Source organism: Gopherus flavomarginatus, chromosome 5, assembly GCF_025201925.1.
Source record: "Gopherus flavomarginatus isolate rGopFla2 chromosome 5, rGopFla2.mat.asm, whole genome shotgun sequence".
Classification (NCBI taxonomy): Eukaryota; Metazoa; Chordata; order Testudines; family Testudinidae; genus Gopherus; species Gopherus flavomarginatus.
The window spans coordinates 67,551,383-67,577,986 of record NC_066621.1 but is presented as its reverse complement, the minus strand read 5'-3'; the positions used below and the strand labels follow the sequence as shown (position 1 = coordinate 67,577,986).

The 26,604-nt window shown below is 38.1% G+C and overlaps 1 protein-coding gene across 9 annotated transcripts in view; it reads left to right on the top strand.

Annotated features, from left to right (window-relative positions):
• Positions 1 to 26,604, top strand: part of DNAJC24 (DnaJ heat shock protein family (Hsp40) member C24) — an 87,323-nt gene that overhangs the window by 25,598 nt on the left and 35,121 nt on the right. For all 9 annotated transcript variants that reach the window (XM_050955190.1, XM_050955183.1, XM_050955189.1 and 6 more), the window contains one exon: positions 19,479 to 19,617. In XM_050955190.1, the coding sequence (XP_050811147.1) occupies positions 19,479 to 19,617 (139 nt within the window). The remainder of the gene's footprint in view (positions 1 to 19,478; positions 19,618 to 26,604) is intronic.

The window sequence follows — 26,604 nt, the reverse complement described above, 5'->3', positions numbered from 1 at the left end:
ATCACACCAGTTTCAATTTTTTCGGCAGTTTATTTCAAAATATCTGTCGTCAAGCATGTCTGTGACAATAAAGACTACAAAAAAGATTCAGGAAATATTTTTTACAAATAGATTCCTTACTAGGCATATTAATACAGAGCTTTGAGTAATAATTCATTTAAACTACAATACAGAAACTTATTTCTGTCAGTCCTCAGAAGCAGTGCAAAGGCTTGGGAGAGCCAAGGGTAATGGAGGAGCTGAGAGAGGGGGAAGTAACTGATGAGAAGGAGCCTGGGAGTGAACCTAGAGGGTTGTTTTAGGTGGAAGAAGTATGGAACAAGGTTGTTTTTGTTTTTGTTTTTTTATTTTTTTGGAGTGGAGGAAGAGATTGTTAGGGAGGTGAGGACCATGTAGGCCCTGGCTGCCCCTAGCCTCTCCCATTCAGTCAGGCACATCTGTCCCTGTCCCCATGTGTCCCTGCACCTCCACTCAGCCACTCCCACCCACCCTCCACCTCTGTGTCCCTACACCCCCATTAAGTCACCTCCCATTGCAGTTTGGCCCTGCACCCCCACTCCCATTCAGCCCCCACCAGCCCTTCTGAGTCTGTCTGTCTGTGACCCCTCACCAGCCCTTTGTGTCCCGCTCTGACTGTCTACCCCATATCCTGTGCTTCTTCACCTGTCTCCACAGGCAGGGTGCTATGAGAGATGCAGCCTTGCCTCCTCCCTATCAGCTGCAGATATGCTATGGCTGGTGAGGCTGCTGCCTCTGTTCTGGCACCACAGCAACCCCTGGTGGGGAAAAGGTGTAGCATCTCTCTAGGAGAATGTATTTTCTGCAGAGGGAAAAAACTGCTGGGGACATGAATTCTGCATGTTGAAATAAAGCAGACTTGTCAAGGATTCTTTATCTTGCATGATACACATTTCACCTATGACTCTTGCTACATTTAGAATTATTATTGTTATTTAGGTTCAGACCCTGGAAACATCTATGCAAATGGGTAACTCAGTGTGTATAAGTAGTTACATGGTACACTTAGACCTTAATTCATAAAAGTGCATGTGTAACTTCAAGCATAGTAGCCATATTGAAGAATGAGGGCTATTCTTACGCTTAAAGTTGAACACACAATTAAGTACCTTATTGAACTATGTTCTTAATTACCAGTTTAAAACAGTTGGGACTGCAAGGTGAAGTTCTGGATTACTTCAGTAGAGTGAAAATCTGAACTACTAATCTGATTTGCAAATTTAGCGTTCAATTCTCATACTTAGAATAAGAAATAATGGGCAAATTATTTGTTTTTTAATGGTAATGTCACAGCCCTAAGGTCTTTTTCCAACATGGTGTCTGTATGGCCAATTGCCGGTCATCTGAAGGTCACACTGGTACTGTGTGCAACACCGTGGTGCGGTGTGCAACATTAGAGTGCCATGTGCATTTTCCCGCTCTTTTTCCTGGTCACCTAGGGGTCAGGCTAGTGTCGTGTGCAGTCTCCTGCTCTTCTGCCTGGTAATCCAGGGGTCAGGTTAGTGCTGTGCGCATAACACCAGCGTGCCATGGGCAAAGGGATCCAATCTGACCAATCATAGTTCAGTTCAAACGGTCAGACTGGGGTTGTGTGCAAAACCATGCTAGTGTGCTGGGTGCAGCTTCTAGCAGCTTCTAGTGTGCCGTATGCAAAGTCTATCTCCGTAGGGGGAAACAGCTCGGAACCTGGAGGGCGTAGGAGCTAGGGACCAATCAGATCCTGACAAGTGTAAAAAGAGCCTTTGAATAAAACCATGCCTCATGCCAGGATCTGCAGGAGTATCCATGTACTGACTGAAGGACCTGATCAACCCTTTGGCCAGGGGTCTCCTCCGGATATAGCCAGCTCGAGACATGTCGTTTTATTGCTTTTTCCACGTTATCTTCTACGGATTCGGTATGCTTCTGGTGTCTGTTCTGCTGGTCAGCTGCACCTGGAATACGGTACTTGCTTTCTAATCTTTCTTTCTGTGCTTTGCTTAGTCTCTTCTCTTTCCCCCTCTCTTATGTGGTACAGAATTGCATATATTGTTATCTGATGTAAATTTGTGTATATATGGTATATAAGAGCTGAGTTGTTGTAATAACTGCTATTGAAGTTGATTGGTGTATTTGATAATAGTATTTGGTCAGCGTGCACACAGTTTGTTTTATTTGGTATATGCGTTTACCTGGTTTTACAGAGCAGTTAATTTTGAAGCATTTGGTTCCTTGTTGATAAATGTAAATAGATTGTTTCAGGTTGTGTAAAGGTTTCTTGTTCCAATAGTACTGTCAGTTGGTAAACGTGCTCCTCCCCAGCCCAAGTTGTGATTTTCTCCCTGTTAATAAACGGCCATGTGGTGTTTTAAAGTTTACATTTGTCTAGTGTTAGTTTTCCTCTCTCAATTAAAACATTCACCGAACCTGTATTAGGGTCGGACAGGTAATAGCTATATGTGATGAAGCCCTAAATACACAACCATCTAATTTTTTAAATTTTGTTACTGTAATGTCACCAAAAGATAAAAATATGGTTTAGTGTTGCTGCTTGTATCTTTACCGTTTAATTTGTAAAGCTTAATTATGAGTTTTACTAAACTTTAAAAATAAAAATTGAAAAGGTTAATAATATTTGTCTGCAGCGGTTATCGTTGAAACAGTTAAAGCTTTTTATGGAAAAAAATTATAAAGCCATGTAGTTCATTCTTCTATTACTGCAGGACTGTTCCCTGAAGTAAATTTTCCTTTGCTTGTTCAGTTTTGGATGACATGCTGGAAAAAGCACTGGAAAATATATTGAGAGTAAAATTTATACACACAGATTTAATTTTACTCAATGAAAGTAATTAAAGTCAAAATGATCATCTCATCCGGGTGGGGAAAAAACAGGTTTGTTTTTTTTAAAGTCCATATTTTTTAAATGTATGACTTTTTAAATTTAAATTGAGTTTTTAAAAAAACTAACCTGTTTAAAATTAAATTTTAATTTATAACACTCTGTGTTAAGGCCTAAGTTTTTTACATTCTATTAAAGTCAATTAAATAAAAAAGTGCCAAATTAATGAGTCATCAAACTTCAAGTAATGAGTTTAAAATCTGCTTTTTGTCTGCAGAATCGGGGGGGAGCATCTATAACTTTTGAGGTCAATTTTTATAAATAAAGCAAGATGTCATGTACTGCTTAGCTATATCATTTTCAGTTTGTATAATGGAATGAATGTAGGTATTTACTCTTTTTTCCCAAATGTCTATTTTCAGTTTCTTTTGTGCAGAAAAGATTTTTCCTTAATTACTTTTGGTTTCAGCTTAGCAAAAGTACTTTGTTTCACTTTGCCAATCTATTCATCAGTGTCATCTAGCATTTTTCAGAGTGTAGCTTCTAATGTAGATTTCAACAGTTGGGAAATGGAGGGAGAAAATCTAGTAGTTTCATTCCACTAATAAAAAAATTAAAAATGCTGGATTGCATATTTTTAATCAGATTCCAGTTTCCCTTCAAAAGCAGTTTGATTTAAATCGTGGGCAAAAAGTTGATCATCTTGTAAATAAGAAATACATCATTCACCATTTCCTAACATAGTAAAAACAAATGTAATAATTAAGAACCTGAGTAAGTGTAGATTGAACTATATAGTTGCTTAAATAAATATGCACAATTATAGTGCTTTCAACTGGTTCACGAGAAGTACCAAATGTAGTGTAAAGCCTATACTTAGTTGTAAAAAATCAAATCGATATGTTTTAATACTTATACCAACCAGTGAGAATTAACCTTTCTTTGGGAAAATAAGTAAGTAGAAATGGAAAATAAGATTTACTGGTTAATTATTTAAATCAAGATTTTTTTTTCTGCTAATACAAATAATAATTAAAATCCTGCGATTTAAATCACTTGACCCTGTTAGCATTTGTAAAACTGGCATTTGTGTATGTCTAGGGCAGGGGTAGGCAACCTATGGCACATGTGCCAAAGGTGGCATGTGAGCTGATTTTCAGTGGCACTCACACTGCCTGGGTCCTGGCCACCGGTCTAGGGGGCTCTGCATTTTAATTTAATTTTAAATGAAGCTGCTTAAACATTTTAAAAACCTTATTTACTTTATATACAACAATAGTTTAGTTATATATTATAGACTTATAGAAAGAGCCCTTCTAAAAACGTTAAAATGTATTACCGGCATGCGAAATCTTAACTTAGAGTGAATAAATGAAGATTCGGCACACCAGTTCCAACAGGTTGCTGACCCCTGGTCTATGGTATGTCTACACTACAGTTAAAAACACGTGGCTGTCCAGTGCTAGATGACTCGGGATCAGGGGCTTTTTAATTGCAGTGTAGACATCTCTGCTTGGACTACAGTCTGAGCTCTGGGATTCTCCCACCGTGCAGGACCATAGATCTTAGGCTTCAGCCAAGGCCACAATGTCTATACTGCAAGCCACCCATGGGGTTTTAATTGCAGTGTAGCTATACCTTTAAAGCTCTTAAAGACCACTGGTATGGTCACCTGGGTTATAGTAGTATAGTGGTTGAACTGGTGATCTCTATTAGCTTCCCAAATAGCCCAGATTATAACTTGGCAGCTCTCAAAGTGCAGAAGGAGCTGAACTCTATGGAAAATGAGGCAGGGAAAATGTACTATATTATGCTTTAATACGTTCTGGGTCCTGCATAACCTATAATAGGTTATGCTAGTTTATATCGTATGTTATTTAATACTGGTTGACTTGGTTGATTCTTGCAAATGTGCAAAAGGAGCTGGAAATGTCCCATGAACAACCCAGGAATACACTTTTATGTTTGTAGATCTGGCTTGTGATGTGTGGCTGTATTTGAAATATGTATTGGTACTGTTCACTTTTTGCACAGCACACAAGCTGCAGGAACATATGGCCTCTCTCTATATATAATTACACAAACTATATTGGGCACAACACTAGTAAATATACTATAACATGGGAATGCTGGACTGGATGACAGGCACTTTGCAGATGAAAAGTGCTCTAGATGCTAAAAATTTATTGCTTTAATTGTTTATTCTCTTTGTATGTTTCTCTGCAATGTGGCCTACACTAAACATTTAGAAATCATGAGTCAGTCCCCCAAAATCTTGAAAGAGAGACTTAAAAGTGAGATTTTGAGAATTCATAAGTTTTGAATCTTTAATTTGCCGTCTGTTCTTTAGAGTTCCCATTTTATGAATTTCTTCACAACCATGAGGGCTAGAAATGTGCCTTTTGAAGAAAAAAGGAAAAATGAAATTTTCAGTAACTGAATTCAGGAGCCAGGGCTTTAAGAAATGTGCTAAATACAAGACTTACAATAAGATCATGAGAGTGGGCAACTCTGTATGCATGTGTCTGAAAGATCAGTAGGAGTAAAGTCATTTGTTGTTTACTTTATTTAGATTTACCATTTAAAAAAAAGAGTACATACAAAGCTTTGAGTACCTGGACAATAATTAAACTTGCAATAACTACCTAGTAACATAAATGCCAGCTAACTCCAGCTGCCCTCAACAGTGAAAAGGAAGTAATAATTTACTTCAACCAGCTGACAATAAAAAGGAAAAATAAGCTCCACCAAAAGCTCTTCCCTCAGATGATACCCAGGAACTTACCCTTATCCTTCCCCCCCAAATCCTATTATGGAGTGAAGTGTTAGTAAAATGTTCCTAAGTTTATAAAGACAACTAAGATTGTTAGGTGTTGCATGTTTTTATTATATGCATACATTCTTGAATGACTTTTGCATGTTGCAGATCAATTTTACAGATATGTAGAAGACAGAAACAAGGACTGGGTATCCAATTCCTTAGTTCCATTGGGCAATTAAGCTTCTGTAAAATAGACATAACTCAGTTACTTAACAGGGTTTTTGTGAGAATTAATATTCCTTAAAAAGTGTTGAGATGCATTGCTGAAAAGCACTAAAGTGTGTTTATTGTATTATAATGCAATATTATCAGAGGAGGAGGAGGATGAAAGTCCCAGGGAAGGAGAGCATCTAACTGGAGCAGAGGGAAACAATCCCGTAGTTGGGACCATCCTTCCAGATGGTGTTGTGGTATCCTCTCACACTGAGGTTACCTCTCTCTGGGAGGGAACTCCAGCTATTAGAAAGAGACAGGTATTAATAATGGACGATTCAATCATTAGAAACATAGATAGCTGGGTTTGCGATGACTGGGAACACTGCATGGTGACTTGCCTGCCTGATGTGAGGGTTGTGGATCTCTTTGAGACATCTAGATAGACTTATGTTTAGTGCTGTGGAGGAGCCAGTGATTATGGTATGCATAGGTACCAGTGACATAGGGAAGGATGGGAGAGAGGTCCTGGAGGCCAAATTTAGGCTGCTAGATAAGATATTGAAGTCCAGGACCTCCATGGTAACGTTCCCTGAGATGCTCCTTGTTCCACGCACAGGGCCAGTTAGGTAGAACTGCAGAGTCTCAATGAGTGGATGAGACGATGGCGTAGGGAGGGAGGGGTTTAGATTTATTAGGAACTGTGGAAACTTTTGGGAAAGGGGGAGACTATACAGGAAGGATGGGCTCCACCTAAACCAGAATGGAACCAGATTGCTGGCTCTTAACATTAAAAAGGTCGTAGAGCAGTTTTTAAACTAAGGGCTGGGGGAAAGTCGACAGGTGCAGAGGAGCACATAGTTCGGACATCCCTTAGAGGAGGATCTATTCATAGAGAATCTCTATGTCCTAGTGAGGACAAGAGGATGGAAAATGATGTCAGACAGGCAGAGTCTGATCAAATACAGTCAAATATAAGAGTCCGATTGATTACATTGTGTAATGGCAGACAGCTAAAAGGAGACAAGTTTTTAAAGTGCTTATATACCAGTACTAGAAGTCTAAATAATAAAATGGGTGAACTAGAGTGCCTCATATTAAATGAGGATATTGATATAATAGGCATTACAGAAACTTGGTGGAATGAGGATAATCAATGGAATACAGTAATACCAGGGTACAAAATATATCAGAAGGACAAAACAGGTCATGCTGATGGGGGAGTGGCATATGTAAAAGAAAGCGTAGAATCAAATGAAGTAAATATCATAAATGAATCAAACTATACCATAGAATCTCCATGGATAGAAATTCCATGCTCTAATAATAAGAATATAGCAGTAGGAATATATTACCGACTGCTTGACCAGGATGTGATAGTGACTGTGAAATGCGCAGGGAGATTATTGAGTTTTATATTTTAATAGCCTCTGTAATAATAATGGGGGATTTCAGTTATCCCCATATTGACTGGGTACATGTCAGCTAAGGACAGGATGCATAGATAAAGTTTCTTGACACCTTAATGACTACTTCTTGGAGCAGCTGGTCCTGGAACCCACCAGAGGAGAGGCAATTCTTGACTTAGTCCTAAGTGGAGCATGGGATCTGGTCCAAGAAGTGAATATAGCTGGACCGCTTGGTAATAGTGACCATAATATTATTAAATTTAATATCCCTGTGACAGGAAAAACACCACAGTGGCCCAACACTGTAGCATTTAATTTCAAAAAGGGGAACTACACAAAAATGAAGAGGTTAGTTAAGCAAAAATTAAAGGATACAGTGCCAAAAGTGAAATCTCTGCAAGTTGCGTGCAAACTTTTTAAAGAGACCATAATAGAGGCTCAACTTAAATATATACCCCAAATTAAAAAACATAGTAAGAGAACTAAAAAAGAGCCACCATGGCTAAACAACAAAGTAAAAGAATCAGTGAGAGGCAAAAAGGCATCCTTTAAAAAGTGGAAGTTAAATCCTAGTGACGAAAATAGAAAGGAGCATAAACACTGGCGAATGAAGTATAAAAATACAATTAGGAAGGCCAAAAAAGAATTTGAGGAACAGTTAACCAAAGACTCAAAGTAATAGCAATTTTTTTTTAAGGACATCAGAATCAGGAAACCTGCTAAAGAGCCAGTGGGGCCACTGGATGATCGAGGTGCTAAAGGAGCACTCAAGGATGATAAGGCCATTGCGGAGAAACTAAATGAATTCTTTGCATCGGTCTTCATGGCAGAGGATGTGAGGGAGATTCCCAAACCTGAGCCATTCTTTTTAGGTAGCAGATATGAGGAACTGGCCCAGATTGAGGTATCATTAGAGGAGGTTTTGGAACAAATTGATAAATTAAACAGCAATAATTTACCAAGACCAGATGGTATTCACCCAAGAGTTCTGAAGGAACTCAGATATGAAATTGCAGAATTACTAATTGTGGTTTGTAAATCACCTTCTGTACCAGATGACTGGAGGATAGCTAATGTGACGTCAATTTTTAAAAAGGGCTCCTGAGGTGATCCAGGCAATTACAGGCTGGTAAGCCCGACTTCTGTACTGAAAAAACTGGTTGAAACTATGATAAAGAACAGACATATAGATGAACATAATTTGTTTAGGAAGAGTCAACATGGTTTTTGTAAAAGAAAATCATGCCTCACCAATCTACTAGAATTCTTTGAGGGGATCAACAAGCATTTGGACCAAGGGGATCCAGTGGATATAGTGTGCTTAGATTTTCAGGAAGCCTTTGACAAGGTCCCTCACCAAAAGCTCTTATGCAAAGTAAGCTGACACAGGATAAGAGGGAAGGTGCTCTCATGGATTGGTAACTGGTTAAAAGAGGAAACAAAGGGTAGTCAAAGGGTAAATGGTCAGTTTTCAGAATGGAGAGAAGTAAATAGTCGTGTCCCCCCAAGGGTCTGTTCTGGGACCAGTCCTATTCATCATATTCATAAATGATCTGGAAAAAGGGGTAAACAGTGAGGTGGCAAAATTTGCAGATGATACAAAATTACTGAAGATAGTTAAGACCCAGGCAGACTGCGAAGAGCTACAAAAGGATCTCTCAAAGCTGGGTGACTGGGCAACAAAATACCAGATGAAATTTAATGTTGATAAATGCAAAGTAATGCACATTGAAAAGCATAATCCAAACTATACATATAAAATGATGGGGTCTAAATTAGCTGTTACCAGTCAAGAAAGAGATCTTAGTGTTGTGGCTATTATCTTTGGGAAATCATGGGAGATGGTGGAGATTCCAGAAGACTGGAAGGGGGCAAATATAGTGCCCATCTATAAAAAGGGAAATAAAAACAACCCAGGAAACTACAGACCAGTTAGTTTAACTTCTGTGCCAGGGAAGATAATGGAGCAGGTAATTAAAGAAATCATCTGCAAACACTTGGAAGGTGGTAAGGTGATAGGGAATAGCCAGCATGGATTTGTAAAGAACAAATTGTGTCAAACTAATCTGATAGCATTCTTTGATAGGATAACGAGCCTTGTGGATAAGGGAGAAGCGGTGGATGTGGTATACCTAGACTTTAGTAAGGCATTTGATACGGTCTCGCATGATATTCTTATAGATAAACTAGGAAAGTACAATTTAGATGGGGCTACTATAAGGTGGGTGCATAACTGGCTGGATAACCGTACTCAGAGAGTAGTTATAAATGGCTCCCAATCCTGCTGGAAAGGTATAACAAGTGGGGTTCCGCAGGGGTCTGTTTTGGGACTGGCTCTGTTCAATATCTTCATCAACGATTTAGATGTTGGCATAGAGGGTACGCTTATTAAGTTTGCGGACAATATCAAACTGGGAGGGATTGCAACTGCTTTGGAAGACAGGGTCAAAATTCAAAATGATCTGGACAAATTGGAGAAATGGTCTGAGGTAAACAGGATGAAGTTCAATAAAGATAAATGCAAAGTGCTCCACTTAGGAAGGAACAATCAGTTTCACACATACAGAATGGGAAGAGACTGTCTAGGAAGGAGTATGGCAGAAAGAGATCTAGGGGTCATAGTAGACCACAAGCTTAATATGAGTCAACAGTGTGATACTGTTGCAAAAAAAGCAAACGTGATTCTGGGATGCATTAACAGGTGTGTTGTAAACAAGACTTGAGAAGTCATTCTTCCGCTTTACTCTGCACTGGTTAGGCCTCAACTGGAGTATTGTGTCCAGTTCTGGGCACCTCATTTCAAGAAAGATGTGGAGAAATTGGAGAGGGTCTAGAGAAGAGCAACAAGAATGATTAAAGGTCTTGAGAACATGACCTACGAAGGAAGGCTGAAGGAATTGGGTTTGTTTAGTTTGGAAAAGAGAAGACTGAGAGGGGACATGATAGCAGTTTTCAGGTATCTAAAAGGGTGTCATCAGGAGGAGGGAGAAAACTTGTTCACTTTAGCCTCCAATGACAGAACAAGAAGCAATGGGCTTAAACTGCAGCAAGGGAGATTTAGGTTGGACATTAGGAAAAAGTTCCTAACTGTCAGGATAGTTAAACACTGGAATAGATTGCCTAGGGAAGTTGTGGAATCTCCATCTCTGGAGGTATTTAAGAGTAGGTTAGATAAATGTCTACTAGGGATGGTCTAAACAGTATTTGGCCCTGCCATGAGGGCAGGGGACTGGACTCGACGACCTCTCGAGGTCCCTTCCAGACCTAGAGTATATGAGTCTATAGTTCTCTGAAAACATCCACTCAATGTGCAGCGGCAGTCAAAAAAGCTAACAGAACACTAGGAATAATTAAGAAAGGGATAGATAATAGGACAGAAAATATGTTGCCTCTATATAAATCCATGGTACTCTCACATCTTGAATACTGTGTGGAGATGTGTACACTATATCTCAGAAAAAGATATATTGGAATTGGAAAATGATTAGGGTATGGAACAGCTGCCATAGGAGGAGAGACTAATAAGACTGAGATTTTTCAGCTTGGAAAAGAGACTGCTAAGGGGAGATATGATTGAGATCTATAAAATCATGACTAGGGTAGAGAGAGTAGATAAGGAAGTGTTGTTTACTACTTCTCATAACACAAGAACTAGGGGTCACCAAACGAAATTAATAGGCAACAGGTTTAAAACAAATAAAAGTAAGTATTTCTTCACACAACACACAGTCAACCTGTGGAACTCTTGCCAGAGGATGTTGTGAAGGCCAGGACCATAACAGGGTTCAAAAAAGAACTAAATAAATTCATGGAGAATAGGTCAATGTCTGTTAACCAGGATGGGCAGGAATGGTGTCGCTAGCCTTTGTTTGCCAGAAACTGGGAATGAGCAACAAGGGATGGATCACTTGATGATTACCTGTTCTGTTCATTCCCTTTGGAGCACCTGGCACTGGCCACTGTCAGAAGACAGGATACTGGGCTAGATGCACCTTTGGTCTGACCCGGTAGGGCTGTTCTTATGTTCCTAAATGGCAAAGAGTAGTTATCAATAGTTCACTGTCAAACTGGGAGGGTGTATCTACTGTGGTGCCACCGGAATCAATCCTGCGTCTAGTACTAATCAGTATTTTCATTAATTACTTTAGATAGTGAAGTTAACAGTATGCTTCTAAAATGTGCAGATGACACCAAACTGAGAGGGGTTGCAAGCAATTTCAAGGATAGGATTAGAATTCACAATGATCTTGACAAATTGGAGAATTTTACCTGTCCCAGGTGAGTGGGTGAAAGTAAGCAAAAGATGATCCTTTGATCCTATTTTACGGTCTTTCACTCTATTCCTTTTAATCTTTTCTGCCTCCCTCATCAAATTAATGATAGCAAGAGACGTGAATATTTGAAGATATGTGAATTGCTACCTCCTGATCAGAATATCATTAAGTAATTTCAAGGACACTATCTTGATACCCAAAATATTTTCAAAAAGCAGAAAACAAAGAAATTGTGTGAAATCATGGTCACCCAGAAATTTTAAAAAATCTTTAATTCTGAGAAGAAACAACTAAATAAAACAATAGAAAAAATGAAAGCAAGACTGCAGATCAATCATAAAAGTACAACTAATATTAGTCTGAAGTGGCAGCCAGGAATTTAAGAAAATATTGACCACAGAAAGATCTACTGATAAATCAGAAAAGCTTTAATAAATGTAATTACATATTTTTATTATGAGGTAGTATTTTGTCCAGCTTCCAATATTGAGGTATATGGCTCCTATTAATATAGTATCCAAAGTGCCTTCTAAGAAACATAGCCAAAATAAAAATCTATGTTTTTTTTCTGTGATAAATGAATCTGACCATTTAAAATCAAGCAGTAATATCTGGCTCCACTTTCTTTATCCAATGATTATCTAAAGGAGCATAGTTCACTACCTATATTTGAGAGAGAACCTAAGTACTGTAGGAAGCTGTCTTTCACAGGGAGTACTAAAAGAAAGTCAAAGAACATCCCGGATCTTGTAATTAAAAAAAAAAAATCCATGATATGCAGCTGGTACTTGGCTACATTTCACAGAATCATAGAATATCAGGGTTGGAAGGGACCTCAGGAGGTCATCTAGTCCAACCCCTTGCTCAAAGCAGGACCAATCCCCAATTTGAATAATTCCACTCTCTCACATACACAAACTCTTCAACAAGCATTGGAAATACTTATTTCAAAATATGTAGGATGAGATACCAGTGAAATATCACCATTTTGGCAATCATTTGTAATAAAGTAACATACAAAGGAAGGAGCAGTTCTTTTCCAAATTTGAACCCCACTGCTCAAGAGAAATTTCTGTTCCTCAAGATTTTTTTCCTAATTTTATTTCATACCCACACTTATCCTCCATGTACACGTCAGCTGGATGTGTGTGACTGTTCTCAGGGGACCCAGAAAGTTATCTCCTGCCTCCAGCATGAGTCTTGTCCGTACTTTGCTGGGTGTCAGCTCCCCAGTATCACCAGCCCTTCAGCCACTCAAGCACTCTCCTCTGGGTTATGCCAGCCATGTCTTTGCTTGCAGGTTAACAGTAAGTACATCCCAGTCCCTGATTCCTATTGAATCATTCCCCTGTGATATGTGGTCCCTGACACTGACTACTCACAAAAATCCCAGATCCTCTGCCCCCAAGGAAGCAGTGTGCCCCAGATTACTCGTTTTACCTTAAAAGCCACACAGCATTTCTGAGCACTTATAATTAAACAAAAGTTGGTTTATTTTAGAGAGAATAAACTTTTAATTAGAAACAAGAGACTGGTGGAAACAAATGGTTAAAATACAAAACAAAATTTATAAAATGTGAACCTAGAGCTATGCTTATTAATAGTTACCTTTCCTATCTAATAAGGTAGGTCCCTCTCTCCCCCTGCCATCCCAAGTTCAGTCTGTTGCAGAGCTAGCTGGCTTCACAGGAACCAGGATCCCATTTTTCATGAGAACATCTCACTCCTCAGGATGTCTCCTGAATGAAAAGATCCAGAGGACATCTATCTTCTCTGTTATACTGAAAAGTGTTTTTGTTCCTGTTAATAGATAGGGCAAACCCTTGTCTTGTTGAAATTTTTTTTGTTTTTGTTTTGTTTTGTTTTTTTGGTTACCTGTAAATGGTTTTCTTTGTTTGCAGGTGCCTCCTATGGCTTTCTATTGAAAGTCTTAATATTGTGCATGTCTAAACAACTGAGCTTTTTTGCATTGCATCCCTGGCTAAGTCCTACAAGCTGACACCTCCCCCTCCCCAAACAGACCATCACCAAGACGCATTATTACCTAGTGACTAATCTATCTGTAAAGCATACTTTCAGTATAAATACACCATTCCTTAAATTTTACCCATACTTGCATCTCATAATGATTATGAATCTTGACAATTACAAGCTTTCTGTAAATACCTTACTTGTTATGATATTTATCCATATAGTGTAAGACGTTTTTGATATAGTGAGTTTGTCAGGTCTGAGGTGAGCATTTGCAAAAAAAACAGGGGACCCTTTGCTAAGGAGCCTCTGTGTTACAATATTTTACAGCACCACAAAAGAAAATCACTTTTTAACAGAAATATTATAAAACTGAAAGTAGTTCTGCATGTGCAGCCATAGCATACATGACTGTATGTATGTGATTATATAAACCATACAAATAGCATGTATTAAGTTATCTAAATCTATATTGTAGAAAGTGGTGTTTGTTTGTAGAGATTAAGGGGTTTTTAAACGAGTGGATCATTTTATTATTCCTAATCAGATAGTGACAAGTTAAAAAAAAATTAGAATTATGTTCATTATCCAGCAAAGAATTATCAAAATATTCTGTTCGGACTCTCTTCTGCTGCTCTTGTGAACCATTTTCATTGGCTTTGTGGCTTTATTTTCTGGAATATCTACTTCTACCACTGTTATAATTATTTTAGGCCAGTTTGATGTGGTTGAAAGGATGGTCAGTTTACTTTCTTGATAAATTGTTTTCTCCCATTCATTTGTTGATGTACTCCTCAAAAACTGCAAATTTATTTTCTATCAGCCATGATTTCACTGTGAAGGAGTAGTAGAGGAACCAGTTTTGTTTGAGTCTTCAATATTCTCAGCAGGAGAGGAGCCAATTTTCTTAGCATTGTTGTGAGCAATCAGTTATTAATGACTGGTTTGCTTCCTCTCAGAAATCAGGATCTGCCCACATGGTCTTCAGCAGACAGTTAAAGACAGCCTCTTGGCCAGTAAAAAGGGTGGATATTCTGGGCAACAGGTTTTATAATGAATTGTGTTGAAAGCTTTTGTCCTAAGTATTTTCATGGAGCGATGCCATGAATTCAGATCACTGTTTAAATTTCATTGTACTGAGTGATATATTAGATGTGTGTATGTTCCTTGCATGTGGCTGGACTATCTAGTACTTCCAAATGTTCCATTGATGTAAGTATAAGTTTGATAGAAAATGTATTCCAGAAGCACACACTTAGTCCAGAAGTAGTGAAGGCTAATGAGATATTTCAGTTGTGAAAGCTGTCATCATTTATGTGGCTTTTTTCCTTAAAGATTTATAACTAAACCATTAACATGGTTCCCTTGGGATTGAAACTTGGAATAGAAAATCTCCATCTAGGAATACATTTGCACTGTTTTAAATTTACACAGCATTAAACATAAGATCTACCTCAAAGAGCTTACTGAACAGTCTAATATTTTTACCATTTTTCAGGGAAAAAATTGATCTACTTATCCCTTTTCAGTAATTATTTTCTGATTGTATAACTCAGACAGGTATGATATAAAAATATTATAGCAATCTACATTAGTCCATAATGTAATCCAACTACTTTAACATTTGCCATAGTTACCATATATACTCGTTCATAAACCAAATATTTTTGGTAAAAAAGTGACACATCAAAGAGTGAAGATCAGCTTATAAACGGATCTACACCAAAATTTGATGATTTTAAACTCTATGGACTCATTGAATTGAATATCGAATACATTGTCGTTTTGCTTACCTGGAGCGTTCGCAGGCACGGAGCTCCTCAGCTCCCTGTGGCCACAGTTCGCTGTTCCCAGCCAATGGGAGCTGCGGGAAGTGGTGCCACTTCCTGCAGCTCTCGTTTGCTAGGAACAGCAAACTGCGGCCCCTGGGAGCTGAGGGGCTCTGTGCCTGTGAGCACTCCAGGTAAGCAAAATGTCCAGGCCCGCTAATGGCTTACCCTAATGGACCAGAAGCCAAAGTTTGCCAACTCCTGAAATGTGGGATAGGCTTATGAAAGGGTCATACAGTTTTTGCTATTTTTACTTAACCATCCTGGGAGGTCGGCTTATAAACGAATGGGCTAATGAACGAGTATACATGGTAATATGCATATAATGTGACCATTTCAATTAAAAGGTCATCAAGACAGTGCACATGATCAGCTGCTATCTTGAACAAATACTGTTAAGGCTGAAACACAGTTGGTCTTCGGCAAAGATTCATAGATAATCTGACTAAAGACAAAGACTAATAAATTACAATTACATGCTTTGTACGATGTGATGGTGTAAACCTTCACCCATCGCCTCCTGGTTTAAACATAGAATGTAATGGTAACTGTCCTTTTTCTTGTTGGTTTATGTAGCAGCATTCATGTTTTAAGTTTGAATTTGATCACTATATGTTACGGAAAAATCTTCCAATTTGTATGTCTAATGTTGAAAATTTTGGCCTCCATTTATTTTCTGGGGGAAAAAATAGCGTAACCTTGTTCTATTTTTGATTTTTACTAGGTCTGTCAAGCATTTAAAAATATTAATTGCACTGTTAAACCATAATAGAGTACTATTTATTTAAATATTTTTAGATGTTTTCTACATTTTCAAATATATTGACTTCCATTACAACACAGAATACAAACATGTACAGTGCTCACTTTATATTTATTTTTGATAAGTATTTGCACTGTAAAAAAAACCAAAAGAAATAGTATTTTTCAGTTCACCTAATACAGTGGCTGTCAAACTTTTTTACTGGTGACCCCTTTTACATTGCAATCCTCTGAGTGCAACCGCCTTTATAAATTAAAAACACTTTTTTAATATATTTAACACTATTATAAATGCTGGAGGCAAAGTGGCATTTGGGGTGGAGGTTGACAGCTTGCGACTCCCCATGTAATAACCTCGTGGCCCCCTGAGGGGTCCCGACCCCCAATTTGAGAACCCCTGACCTAATAAAAATATTGTAGTGCAATCTCTTTATCATGAAAGTTGAACTTAAAAATGTAGAAGTTTATGTACAAAACCACTCCAAAATATTTTGGAGCCTGCAAGTCTACTCAGTCCTACTTCTTGTTCAGCCAATCGCTCAGACAAAGAAGTTTGTTTACATTTGAAGGAGATAATGCTTCCCACTTCTTGTTTACAATGTCACCTGAATGTGAGAACAGGTGTTCTCATGGCATTGTTGTAGCCAGCGTCGCAAGATATTTACATGCCAGATGCACTAAAGATTCAAAGGTGCCTTCATATGTCAACCACCATTCCAGGAGACGTGTCCATGCTGATGATGGGTTCTACTTGATAACAATCCAAAGCAATGCAGACCAACACATGTTTATTTTCATTATCTGAGTCAGATGCCACCAGCAGAAGATTTTCTTTTTTGGTAGTTCTGGTTCTGTAGTTTCTGCATCTGATTGTTGGTCTTTTAAGACTTTTGAAAGCATGTTCCAGACCTTGTCGCGCTCAGGTTTTGGAAGGCACTTCAGATTCTGAAATCTTGAGTCAAGTGCTGTAGCTATCTTTAGGAATCTCAGATTGGTACCTTCTTTGCATTTTGTGAAATCTGCAGTGAAAGTGTTCTTGACCCAGCACAAGTTGTTCGTTTTGTCATCTGAGACTGCTAGAACATGAAATATATGGCAGAATGCAGGTAGAACAGAGCAGGGGACATACAATTCTCCTCCAAGGAGTTCAGTCACAAATTTAATTAACACTTTTTTTTAATGAGCGTCAGCATGGAAGCATGTCATCTGGAATGGTGGTGGAAGCATGAAGGGGCATATGAATGTTTAGTATATCTGGCATGTAAATGCCTTGCAATGCTGGCTACAAAAGTGCCATGCAAATGCCTGTTCTCACTTTCTGGTGACATTGTAAATCAGATGATGGCAGCATTATCTCCTGTAAATGTAAACAAAGTTGTTTGAGCAATTGGCTGAACAAGAAGTAGGACTGAGTGAACTTGTAGGCTCTGAAGTTTTACATTGTTTTGTTTTTGAGTGTAACAGAAAAAAATATCTACATTTGTAAGTTGCACTTTTAGGACAAAGAGATTGCACTACAGTACTTGTATGAGGTGAATTGAAAAATACGATTTCTTTTGTTTATCATTTTTACAGTGCAAATATTTGTAATAAAAAATAATATACTTTGATATCATTTACAACACAGAATACAATATATATGAAAATATAGAAAAACATCCAAAATATTTAATAAATTTCAATTGGTATTTCTGTTTAACAGTGCAGTTAAAACTGATTAATCACAATTAATTTTTTTGAGTTAATTGCATGAGTTAACACTGATTAATCAACATCCCTAATTTTTACTAAAAATACACATTCTATATGATAATCATGTATGGATTGCAACTATGCCTAGACTGTATTTTCAGCAAGCTTCAAGCCAGCCTCTAGTTCTAAATGTACAGCTAACTGCAAAGAAATGCACACATTGCACACAGCAAAATCCTGCATTTATGCACATCAGCTTCTTGAATTTATAGTTTAGGTGAACAGCCACTTTTGCAGGCACAGTCAGTTATGTGTAGAAAAGTGAATGTGAATACAGTTGAGCTCAGAGATGGGGAACATTTTGCCCTTATGCTCCTTTCTCCCATTGTTGCATTGAAAAGTGGGGAGGAGGGATGTTATCGAGATAATTCATTTCAATACAAATGATAGATATGTGTATGAGTGGGCAGACGCTAGTAGCAATGTTCATTTTGAATTCTTAGCGTATGACTGTCTGTGAAGGAGGGGGAGGCAGTTGTTTTAAGCTCACATAATAACAGTATTCTCTTCTTCCAAAACAAACTATAATTGGAAATATTTGTTCAGAATTCCATTCTCTCTAATGCAGCGTTACTTGTGGTACTAGTCCTCCAGGTCTAAATATCTACAGTAGATTCAGGTAACCAAACTAATGTTAGTGTACAGCCGAAATTAATATTCCTGATATAGAGAAAATAAGTGAATATGGAATATTTTGAAATATAATGAATTAACAGCATTCTTATAGTGTTATATAACCTTTGTCCCATTCCCCAACCCCCCATCCTACCAATTCTTTCCTGTTGTTTTTCTTGTGTTGGTTTGATATGAACAATTAAAATATCAAAAAATAATATATTCCTTACAAATGAGAACTTATACAAAGAACAAAAGAGAGAATTCACTGAGCTATTTTTCAATAGACATTGGAACAAAAAAGGAGAATGTGCTATTTAACATGAGAAAAACAGACATTTAAGTGTTTTTGTTTTATTTTTTGCCTTTATACATGATTTATCTTATAGCCTTGTCCTCAAATAACCATTTAACTAAAATGACACAATTTTATAGCCAGTGATCCATGACATTAAATATTTGGAAAAGCTATTGATTCACTGAACTGAAAAAAATTTAAATATGTTGAGGCATAGCTTCAAAAATAGAATTTCATTTATTGTAAATTATAGTTGATCTTACATATATTTTTTTTTACTATTTAAAGTACAAAAACCAAGTACATCTATAATAAAGCATTCCATTTATTTGCGATTAGTCTGTAACTAAACAGTGCTCCTGTTTTTTAAATGTAGACAGATGTAGTGTTAAAGAAAAGCAGCTTGCACCTAAAGCATTTCCCCTTGTTCCCATGTCGTATTCCTCTGCATGTACCTCTTTCTGTTTGCATTAGTCATTCTCTCTAGGTAAATTGTCCATAAGACCAATGATTCCATTAGCAAATTATCCAGAAAATATTGTCAGTGCACATTGTGACATTTTGTGCCACTGGTGGATTTGCTGCTATTCCAGTGGTCTAATTAACCTGGCAGTTATCTCCTGTACCCAACATTGTCATCTCATTTTCCTGGGTTCAGACCTCTTCCTCCTCCTCCTTCCCCCCACCTTTAAATGAATATCAAATTTACTATTGATTCCTCCTCCCTCCTTTTTTCCCCTCTTCCTTTTGATTGGCAGTATCATCCAGACAAACAGAGTGCAGATGTGCCAGCAGGAGAAGTGGAGGAGCGGGTGCAGAGGTTCATCGAAATTGATCAAGCGTGGAAAATTCTAGGGAACGAAGAGACAAAAAAAGAGTATGACCTACAGCGCCATGGTAGGTTCCTACTGAGGGGTGCTGGCTGTAGTGGCAACAGCTCTTTAATGCAGGGGCTAGAATAGTAGTTAGATAGTATTTTTAAAAGCTTCTTGTTTCTGAACCAAATGTTTTATTTGCTCTCATCCTCCTTTCATATTTGGATATGTTATTGATATTGATAAATATACATACATTAACCAGGAAAAACATTGAATTATTTCCAGTGAGGCACTAGGTAGTGGCACTTCTAATAATTTTAATAAATATGGAATTTAGACTGTAATTATGTAGTTGAGCCATTCTTTTTATCAGTGCAGCAGTTTCAGTAAACTTTCTTAACTACTTCAAGTTATGGCCAGTACTATATTTTGTTGAAGCAGTTTAGATATAGGTACTAATTTATGTCTAAGATACAGTATATCATATGGCTTTATAAACGCTTCAGAATTCTTAAGGCACATTCTTTTTTGGGTGTGTGTATTTTAGGATAGCTTTCATAAATCATCTCTATTACAATTACTCTTTATGAAGCAGGTTTATAAATAATATTCCAGTAAAACACATTAACTAGGCAGCATTTCTTTTTATACATCTCAGAAAATAGCTTCATAGAACAGCGACAGGCTGTTGTGAGAAAGAATGGGGGGAAATGTAGGTCAGGTCTGTCACACATGGGCTACCATTACATGAAGTGATAGGCTGTCTTTCTGTTCTGGCCTCAGGATAGGAGTCCCTCAGCCTTCCATTAGAACCTTCAATAAATGTATATCCACCCTACATGTTAATGGGGGGAGTCACTAATAGCGTATTGCCTGTGGGGAAAACACTCCGTCGCGCTCTGCAGTAGCACACTCTGGTCCAGCATTGACGTGTAGCCACCACCACTTTTCAATGTGTCTGATAAAAGCCTGCTGTCTCTGCAGCTTATTGAATTCCCTTCCATTGTACATTGGCACACCATCAAACCTTTCTCTCTTGCACTGATTTTAACTCCCCTGCTGCAAAGGTTACCAGAACTTTATTTGAGAAACAAAAGCTTAGTCATAGTTGCAGATATACATCATTGTAGGATAAGAAGAAAGATATACAGTGCATAGAAGTTTATTTTCAGCATGAATTTCTAATTATATTTTAATATATTGCTTTCTCAGAGAGTGTGTAAGTATTGAGGGGAAGGTAGAATTTTAAAAAGAATAGCTGAACAAATGATTTTCAAACTGGATTTATGTTTTTTTTCGTTTAAGCAGTATTATGATTACATTGAAATGACCTATTCCCTCAGCGCTATTTCCCCCCCCCAGCCCAAAATACTAGATTTAACTTCAGAATAGGAATTTCTCATAACTCTCATAGCACTTCACTATGCTTTTAGATTTTTACAGCCCTCTTGTCAGCCTCTCTAATTACTACTGCATGCTTAGGTGTGATGAAATTAATAAGAGTTTCAGCTATAAATCTTTATTTTTATGTATGTGATGGATTTAATTTAAAGCCCTAATGTATACCACAGAATTTTAATATACTGAGCTCAATTCCACCAGTGCAGTCAGTGAAACTACATCAGGAATGAATATAGTATATTCTGTCTTCCTGTGGTGGCAGCAGACACAGATTGCTTTTAAGTAGCTTTGTTTTTAATGCGTCTTAGTGTGAATTTAAGGTGCATTAATGTATGCTGATACTATTGCATCCAAAGTTGTTCTAGAGAGTTATCTCAAGAGAATGTAAAGACACTAAAAAAAGGAAAACAAATTGTACATTTATATGAACCTGGAAGCTCCTTTGGCACTCCCAATTGTGTATCATGAAGATTATGCATTTTAAAATATAAGGTTTTGTTCACACAACACTGATGTGATTCAAATAAGGTTGTGCACAGGATGTACACTTCCACTGTCACTTTGAATTTCAGCCACTTCACAGTAAGTTCATTAGCAGCAGAATGGCAGTGAAATTGACTAGAATCCTGTTCTCTAAATTGCCAGTACGGCACACTTCAGAAATAGTGATTCTGATCAATTTCATGGACACTTCTGCTAGGGCAGGAAAAAAGGGGAAGAGTTATGAGGAAGAGTTTGGCTCAGATACTTATCCAAATTTATTTGGTCTGGAAATCTTACAAGAACTGCCTTTTTTGTACGCTTTGTGAAAATTTCACTAACTCCTTGTTTTGCCAAGTTGGAAATGAAATAAGAACACCACTTTTTTATAATATTGAATCATCTGCTTCTAATCCTTATCAAAAGCATGAAGGAGAAGGAAAAATGCACATTATAGTTTACCTATTAAAAAAGGAACTTCTTTCCAGATCTGGTCTAAGATTCATTCATTTCTGATCATAACTCCCCTTCCTAAAAGATTCACATTCAATTAGTTTGAGTGGCTAATCTGAATTAGGCTAAAACTCCATTGAACATCCCAACCTTATATACAGTGCAAATGCTCAAATCCAGCTAAGCTGGTGGTGGTAGTAGTTACCAAATGTTACCATTTGACTGGTGGTTTATGTGCAATGGGTTTGATTCCCATGGACATGTGTTGACATCACAAAATATTTGAATGGTCGTGTATCCCTCTCAGAAGTTGCCCTTCCAAGTTAGGGTTTATAAATATAAGGGGACGTACTTGTACTGCTGCCTTTCTATGTACCTGTACCTATTCTGTGTCTGAAGGCTTTAAGTCTCTAGGGATCTCTGTATGGTACTTCTTATGTGCACTAAATTATCAAAACATTAGCTTTAAACAATGTGTAAAGGTGAGGAAGTCCCTACGCACCCCCTTGTGGCCCACTATAATGCTGCAGCATGCCCCACCTTAATTTCCCGTTTTGGGTGGCAGTAGATTCACTTTAACAGCCTTGGGGAAAGAAGCCAACACACACTAACAAAATAATGTTTCCTCTTTCAATAAGACTTCAGGAAAGGAGTAACTACAGTAGATAAATCATAAGATCCTCACCTCAGAAGCCTGGTTCATCTCCCAACTTAAAGTCCACAAAATAAAGCCTTTCGTTAGGCTGGTCTCCTAGAGCTTGAGCGAAAACAGCCATTACATACTGCAGCCTACATAGCTTCTACTACCCTTTCTCTCACTCAGCTTCCACTTCCTGTTGATGTAACCCTAGGCCAAGGCAGGGTCTCCTTGTTTAGGCTCTGGAGTGTCCCTTAAAGTTGTTGTACACTCCTTCACACAGTGCAGAGCAGCATAAAAAGCAAAAATATACAACAATTTCTATTTTTTTATAGAAAACAATACTGAAAAACTTTTTCCCCCCCTTTAACGTAAACAACTTAGGCTCAGCATGCCTAAGCCTCAAAGCTTCTATCTTTACAAATTCATGGAGAATAGGCCTATCAATGGCTATTAGCCAGGATGGGCAGGGATGATGTACCTAGCCTCTGTTTGCCAGAAGCTGGGAATGGGCGACAGGGGATGGATCACTTGATGATTAGCTGTTTTGGTCATTTCCCCTGGGGCAGCTGGCATTGGCAACTGTCTAAAGACAGGATACTGGGCTAGATGGACCCTTGGTCTGACCTAGTATGGCCGTTCTTATGTAAATATCGTAGACTTACAAAATGTCTACTCTTTGGAGTGGTGAGATTTTCACATAAATTTGTGCTCAGATGCAAACTCAGTGACTTTGCTATAGCTCTGCAGTTGAGCAGATAAGCTCCAAAACAATATTAAAGCGGATTTTGGAAAGCTTTTATAAAATGCAAAGAAAAATGATTAAAATCCTATAATAACCAAGTTAGCCAAGTTTCCCTTATCTGGAAGGACTGGTGAAGTGTTCAACTGTTGGAAGGATTCTTGAACATTGAATTTAGGGTTTCCCAGATAACTGGGAAAAAATAGCTGGTTTTAAAATATCCTTGTTTGCAGTTTAGGGCTACACTTATGGTATCATCACTTTTAAAGCTTCCAAACTGTCCTGGAGGGGTTCTCTTACCCTCAGCTTTGGGCAAATCCCTTTGTATGAGGTGGAAATACTATAGTGGTAGATGGAGATTTAGAAATGGAGTCTTAAACTGGTCCAATTGTGAAGAAATGCAGAACATTTAAAGAACAAGTAGTTTACCTTTCATTTTTTCATCTTCTTGTCGCACACTCATTTTAGTGAAGGGATTTTTGAAAATAAGCGCTCTTCCCTCATCCCAACTTTCCCTTCTCATCCTACATTGAAATCATAATGCTGCATTTGACATCAGAATGTGGATGTGGAGCTGATTGCTACAAGAGTAGCATTACAACTTCACTGCAGGATCAAACAGGAGAAGCAAGAGAGAAGTGCCTATAAAAATGCTTTTAATAGCTAGCACAAGTGGCAAAGAGAACTGACTAGCATATGACAAGAAAATAGAGATATTTTAATGTGGTGTATTTTTAGTTGTTCTCTAGTATGAAAATCCCCTTAAAAAAAGCATAAGTAAAGCTCAAAAAAGCCTTTTAAAACCAAAATAAAGCTTCAAGCACAGCCACAATGTGGCAGACCCTGTGGGACTCTCTGAAACCCTGCAGTTTGCTTGGCAGGTCTACCACTCTTTAAGTGACAGCACTGTACATTGTATTTCTGGCTAAGGATCTTAAAATTGTGGAACTTCATGGGCACTCGGTGACTTAAGGAATTGATAATGGGACACAGAGAGCCTTTTACCACTAGGTCGTTAAAAATCCAGGCCATGGTCATAGTGGCTGTAAATTTAACCCATCGGTGGCTGTTAGCCTGTGTGCAGTTAATCTCATTCTAGTCCTAAAAGCACAAGTAATTATTCACAGTCGTACCTTAAAGACTAACAGATTTAGTTGGGCATAAGCTTGCGTGGGTAAAAAAAAAACCCACTTCTTCAGATGCATCCACAAAAGCTTATGCCAACTAAATCTGTTAATCTTTAAGGTACCACTGGACTCCTTGTTGTTTTTGTGGATACAGACTAACACAGCTAGCCCTCTGATATTCACAGTGGTGTCTCTTACTAATAGTCGCAGTTTAGGTCAGATTTAATGGCCCATAGAAACAGAACTAATTTCTCAGACACAGAAATGATTTCTCCCTCCAGAACAGAATTATTACACATTAATAGGACCGTGTGGTGAAACTTTTTTTTTTTCCATTGACTGTACTGTACCTGTGAATAAACAGAAGGGAGACTTCTTTCCAGGGTCCGCTCCAGGCCACAGTGCGCCAAGCGCGTGCTTGGGGCGGCATGCCGCAGGGGGCGCTCTGCCGGTTGCCGGGAGGCCAGCAGGCGGCTCCGGTGGACCTCCCGCAGCCGTGCCTGCGGAGGGTCCGCTGGTCCTGCGGCTCCAGTGGAGCATCCGCAGGGACGTCTGCGGGTGGTCCACCTGGAGCTGCGGCACCGGTGAGCGGCAGAACGCCCCCTGCGGCGTGCCACCGTGCTTGGGGCGGCGAAACGGCTAGAGCCAGCCCTGCTTCTTTCCCCCAGTTTGGCAATGGAGTCAGTCTTAAAAGTTGCTGAGCACTTCCACCCTGATCTAGCAAATCACTAGGCAAGTGCTTAATTTTGAACTCTTGCATAGTTCCCTTAAAAAGGGTAACTTTTAGCAAATTAAACTAGCTGAGAATCGGGAGGTGGAATTTTCAAAGGGACTTATATCCTAGCCTCTAGTTCTTTATGAATTTAGTGTCTGGGTTGCAACTTGAAAGCTTATATGCATATAATGTGAAAATATTTACTTGCTACACATCAGAGGCAATGAAGGACATCAGTGTTGTTACCTATTACGTCATACCACTGTATTAAACTATAGTAGTTTTGTTTAAAAATAAATATTTAAGAAGCAGTGTTTTATCAAAAGCATGGGATATTACTTTTAGGAACAATTCTCAACTTGCACCCTCCTTTCCTCAAAACTTTTACTGAAATCACATTTATGTATTTTTGTAACACTTCCTAATGTTTATTTTAAATTAAACAGACTGCCGGTTAGTAAAAAACCATAGAAGTACGTGAAAAAGAATAAATATATGGTGTGCTTAAAAAAAAAAAACCCCACAAAAGCTTCCACCTCTAGCAGTACCAAAGTTTTGAATACCAATGTGACTTATTTTAAGTTTGTGATTATTGAGGCCCGCTAGGTATTTCACACTGTATTCAATCTGGCAATGTATAAGCTGTACCATTTTTCTTCATAACTGTAGTTATAAAAAATTCGAACACTGATCACTGAGTATTGCAATTTTTAACTCTTCTTAGTAGTTTAAAAAGATTGGATTTTCATTTATCATTTGTTTAAAAAAACCAAAATATTTATTGTATCCCTAAGAAAAGCTTAAAAACCTTTCCTCCTTTAAATTTCGTGAATGACCCAGCAAGAGCTCTAGTAAAGCTTTACTGAAGCAAGCTGCTAATAGTTATTTGATGTTATTCTGCAGCCTTAAAGAATCTCAGTAGATTTTCCTTTTAATCTCCTTGAATTGCAGGCTCATAAACCTCTCTGATGAGCCTGCCAGTGTTTTCTTAGATCCTACAGTCGAGACAATGGATCTGCAGAATCCTTTCACCTCTTGTCAGAAAAATGCAATAGAACACAAGGTCATGGGGCCTGTACTTCTAAAGATTTAATGATTGTTTTCAAGTAACTGTGGAAAACCAGATCATCTTATTTTGTATCTGCGTTCAGGAATGTATCTCAAAATATGCAGATCTAAACAACTTGATGAGTCAAATGTATATACATATCTATTTAAGCATACAAAACAGAGAGCTAACTTCTGGTATGAATATCAGTTTGAATAACCTTTTTATCTCCCCAATCCATAAAAACGAGCTCTCATCAACCAGTAGCTGTGGAGAGTTGTAAGATGCAAGTTAAAATAATAAAGATGGGCACACAGCTATTATTAAATAATACAGACTCTGTGGATATTGCAAGATTAATAATCTTGCAGACAAATTTGCAAAACTCAGATCAGCCTTCACTTTCTGTAATTAATAACCGGCCAAGTCCAAAAATCCATTTATGCTGTATTAAAACATTTTA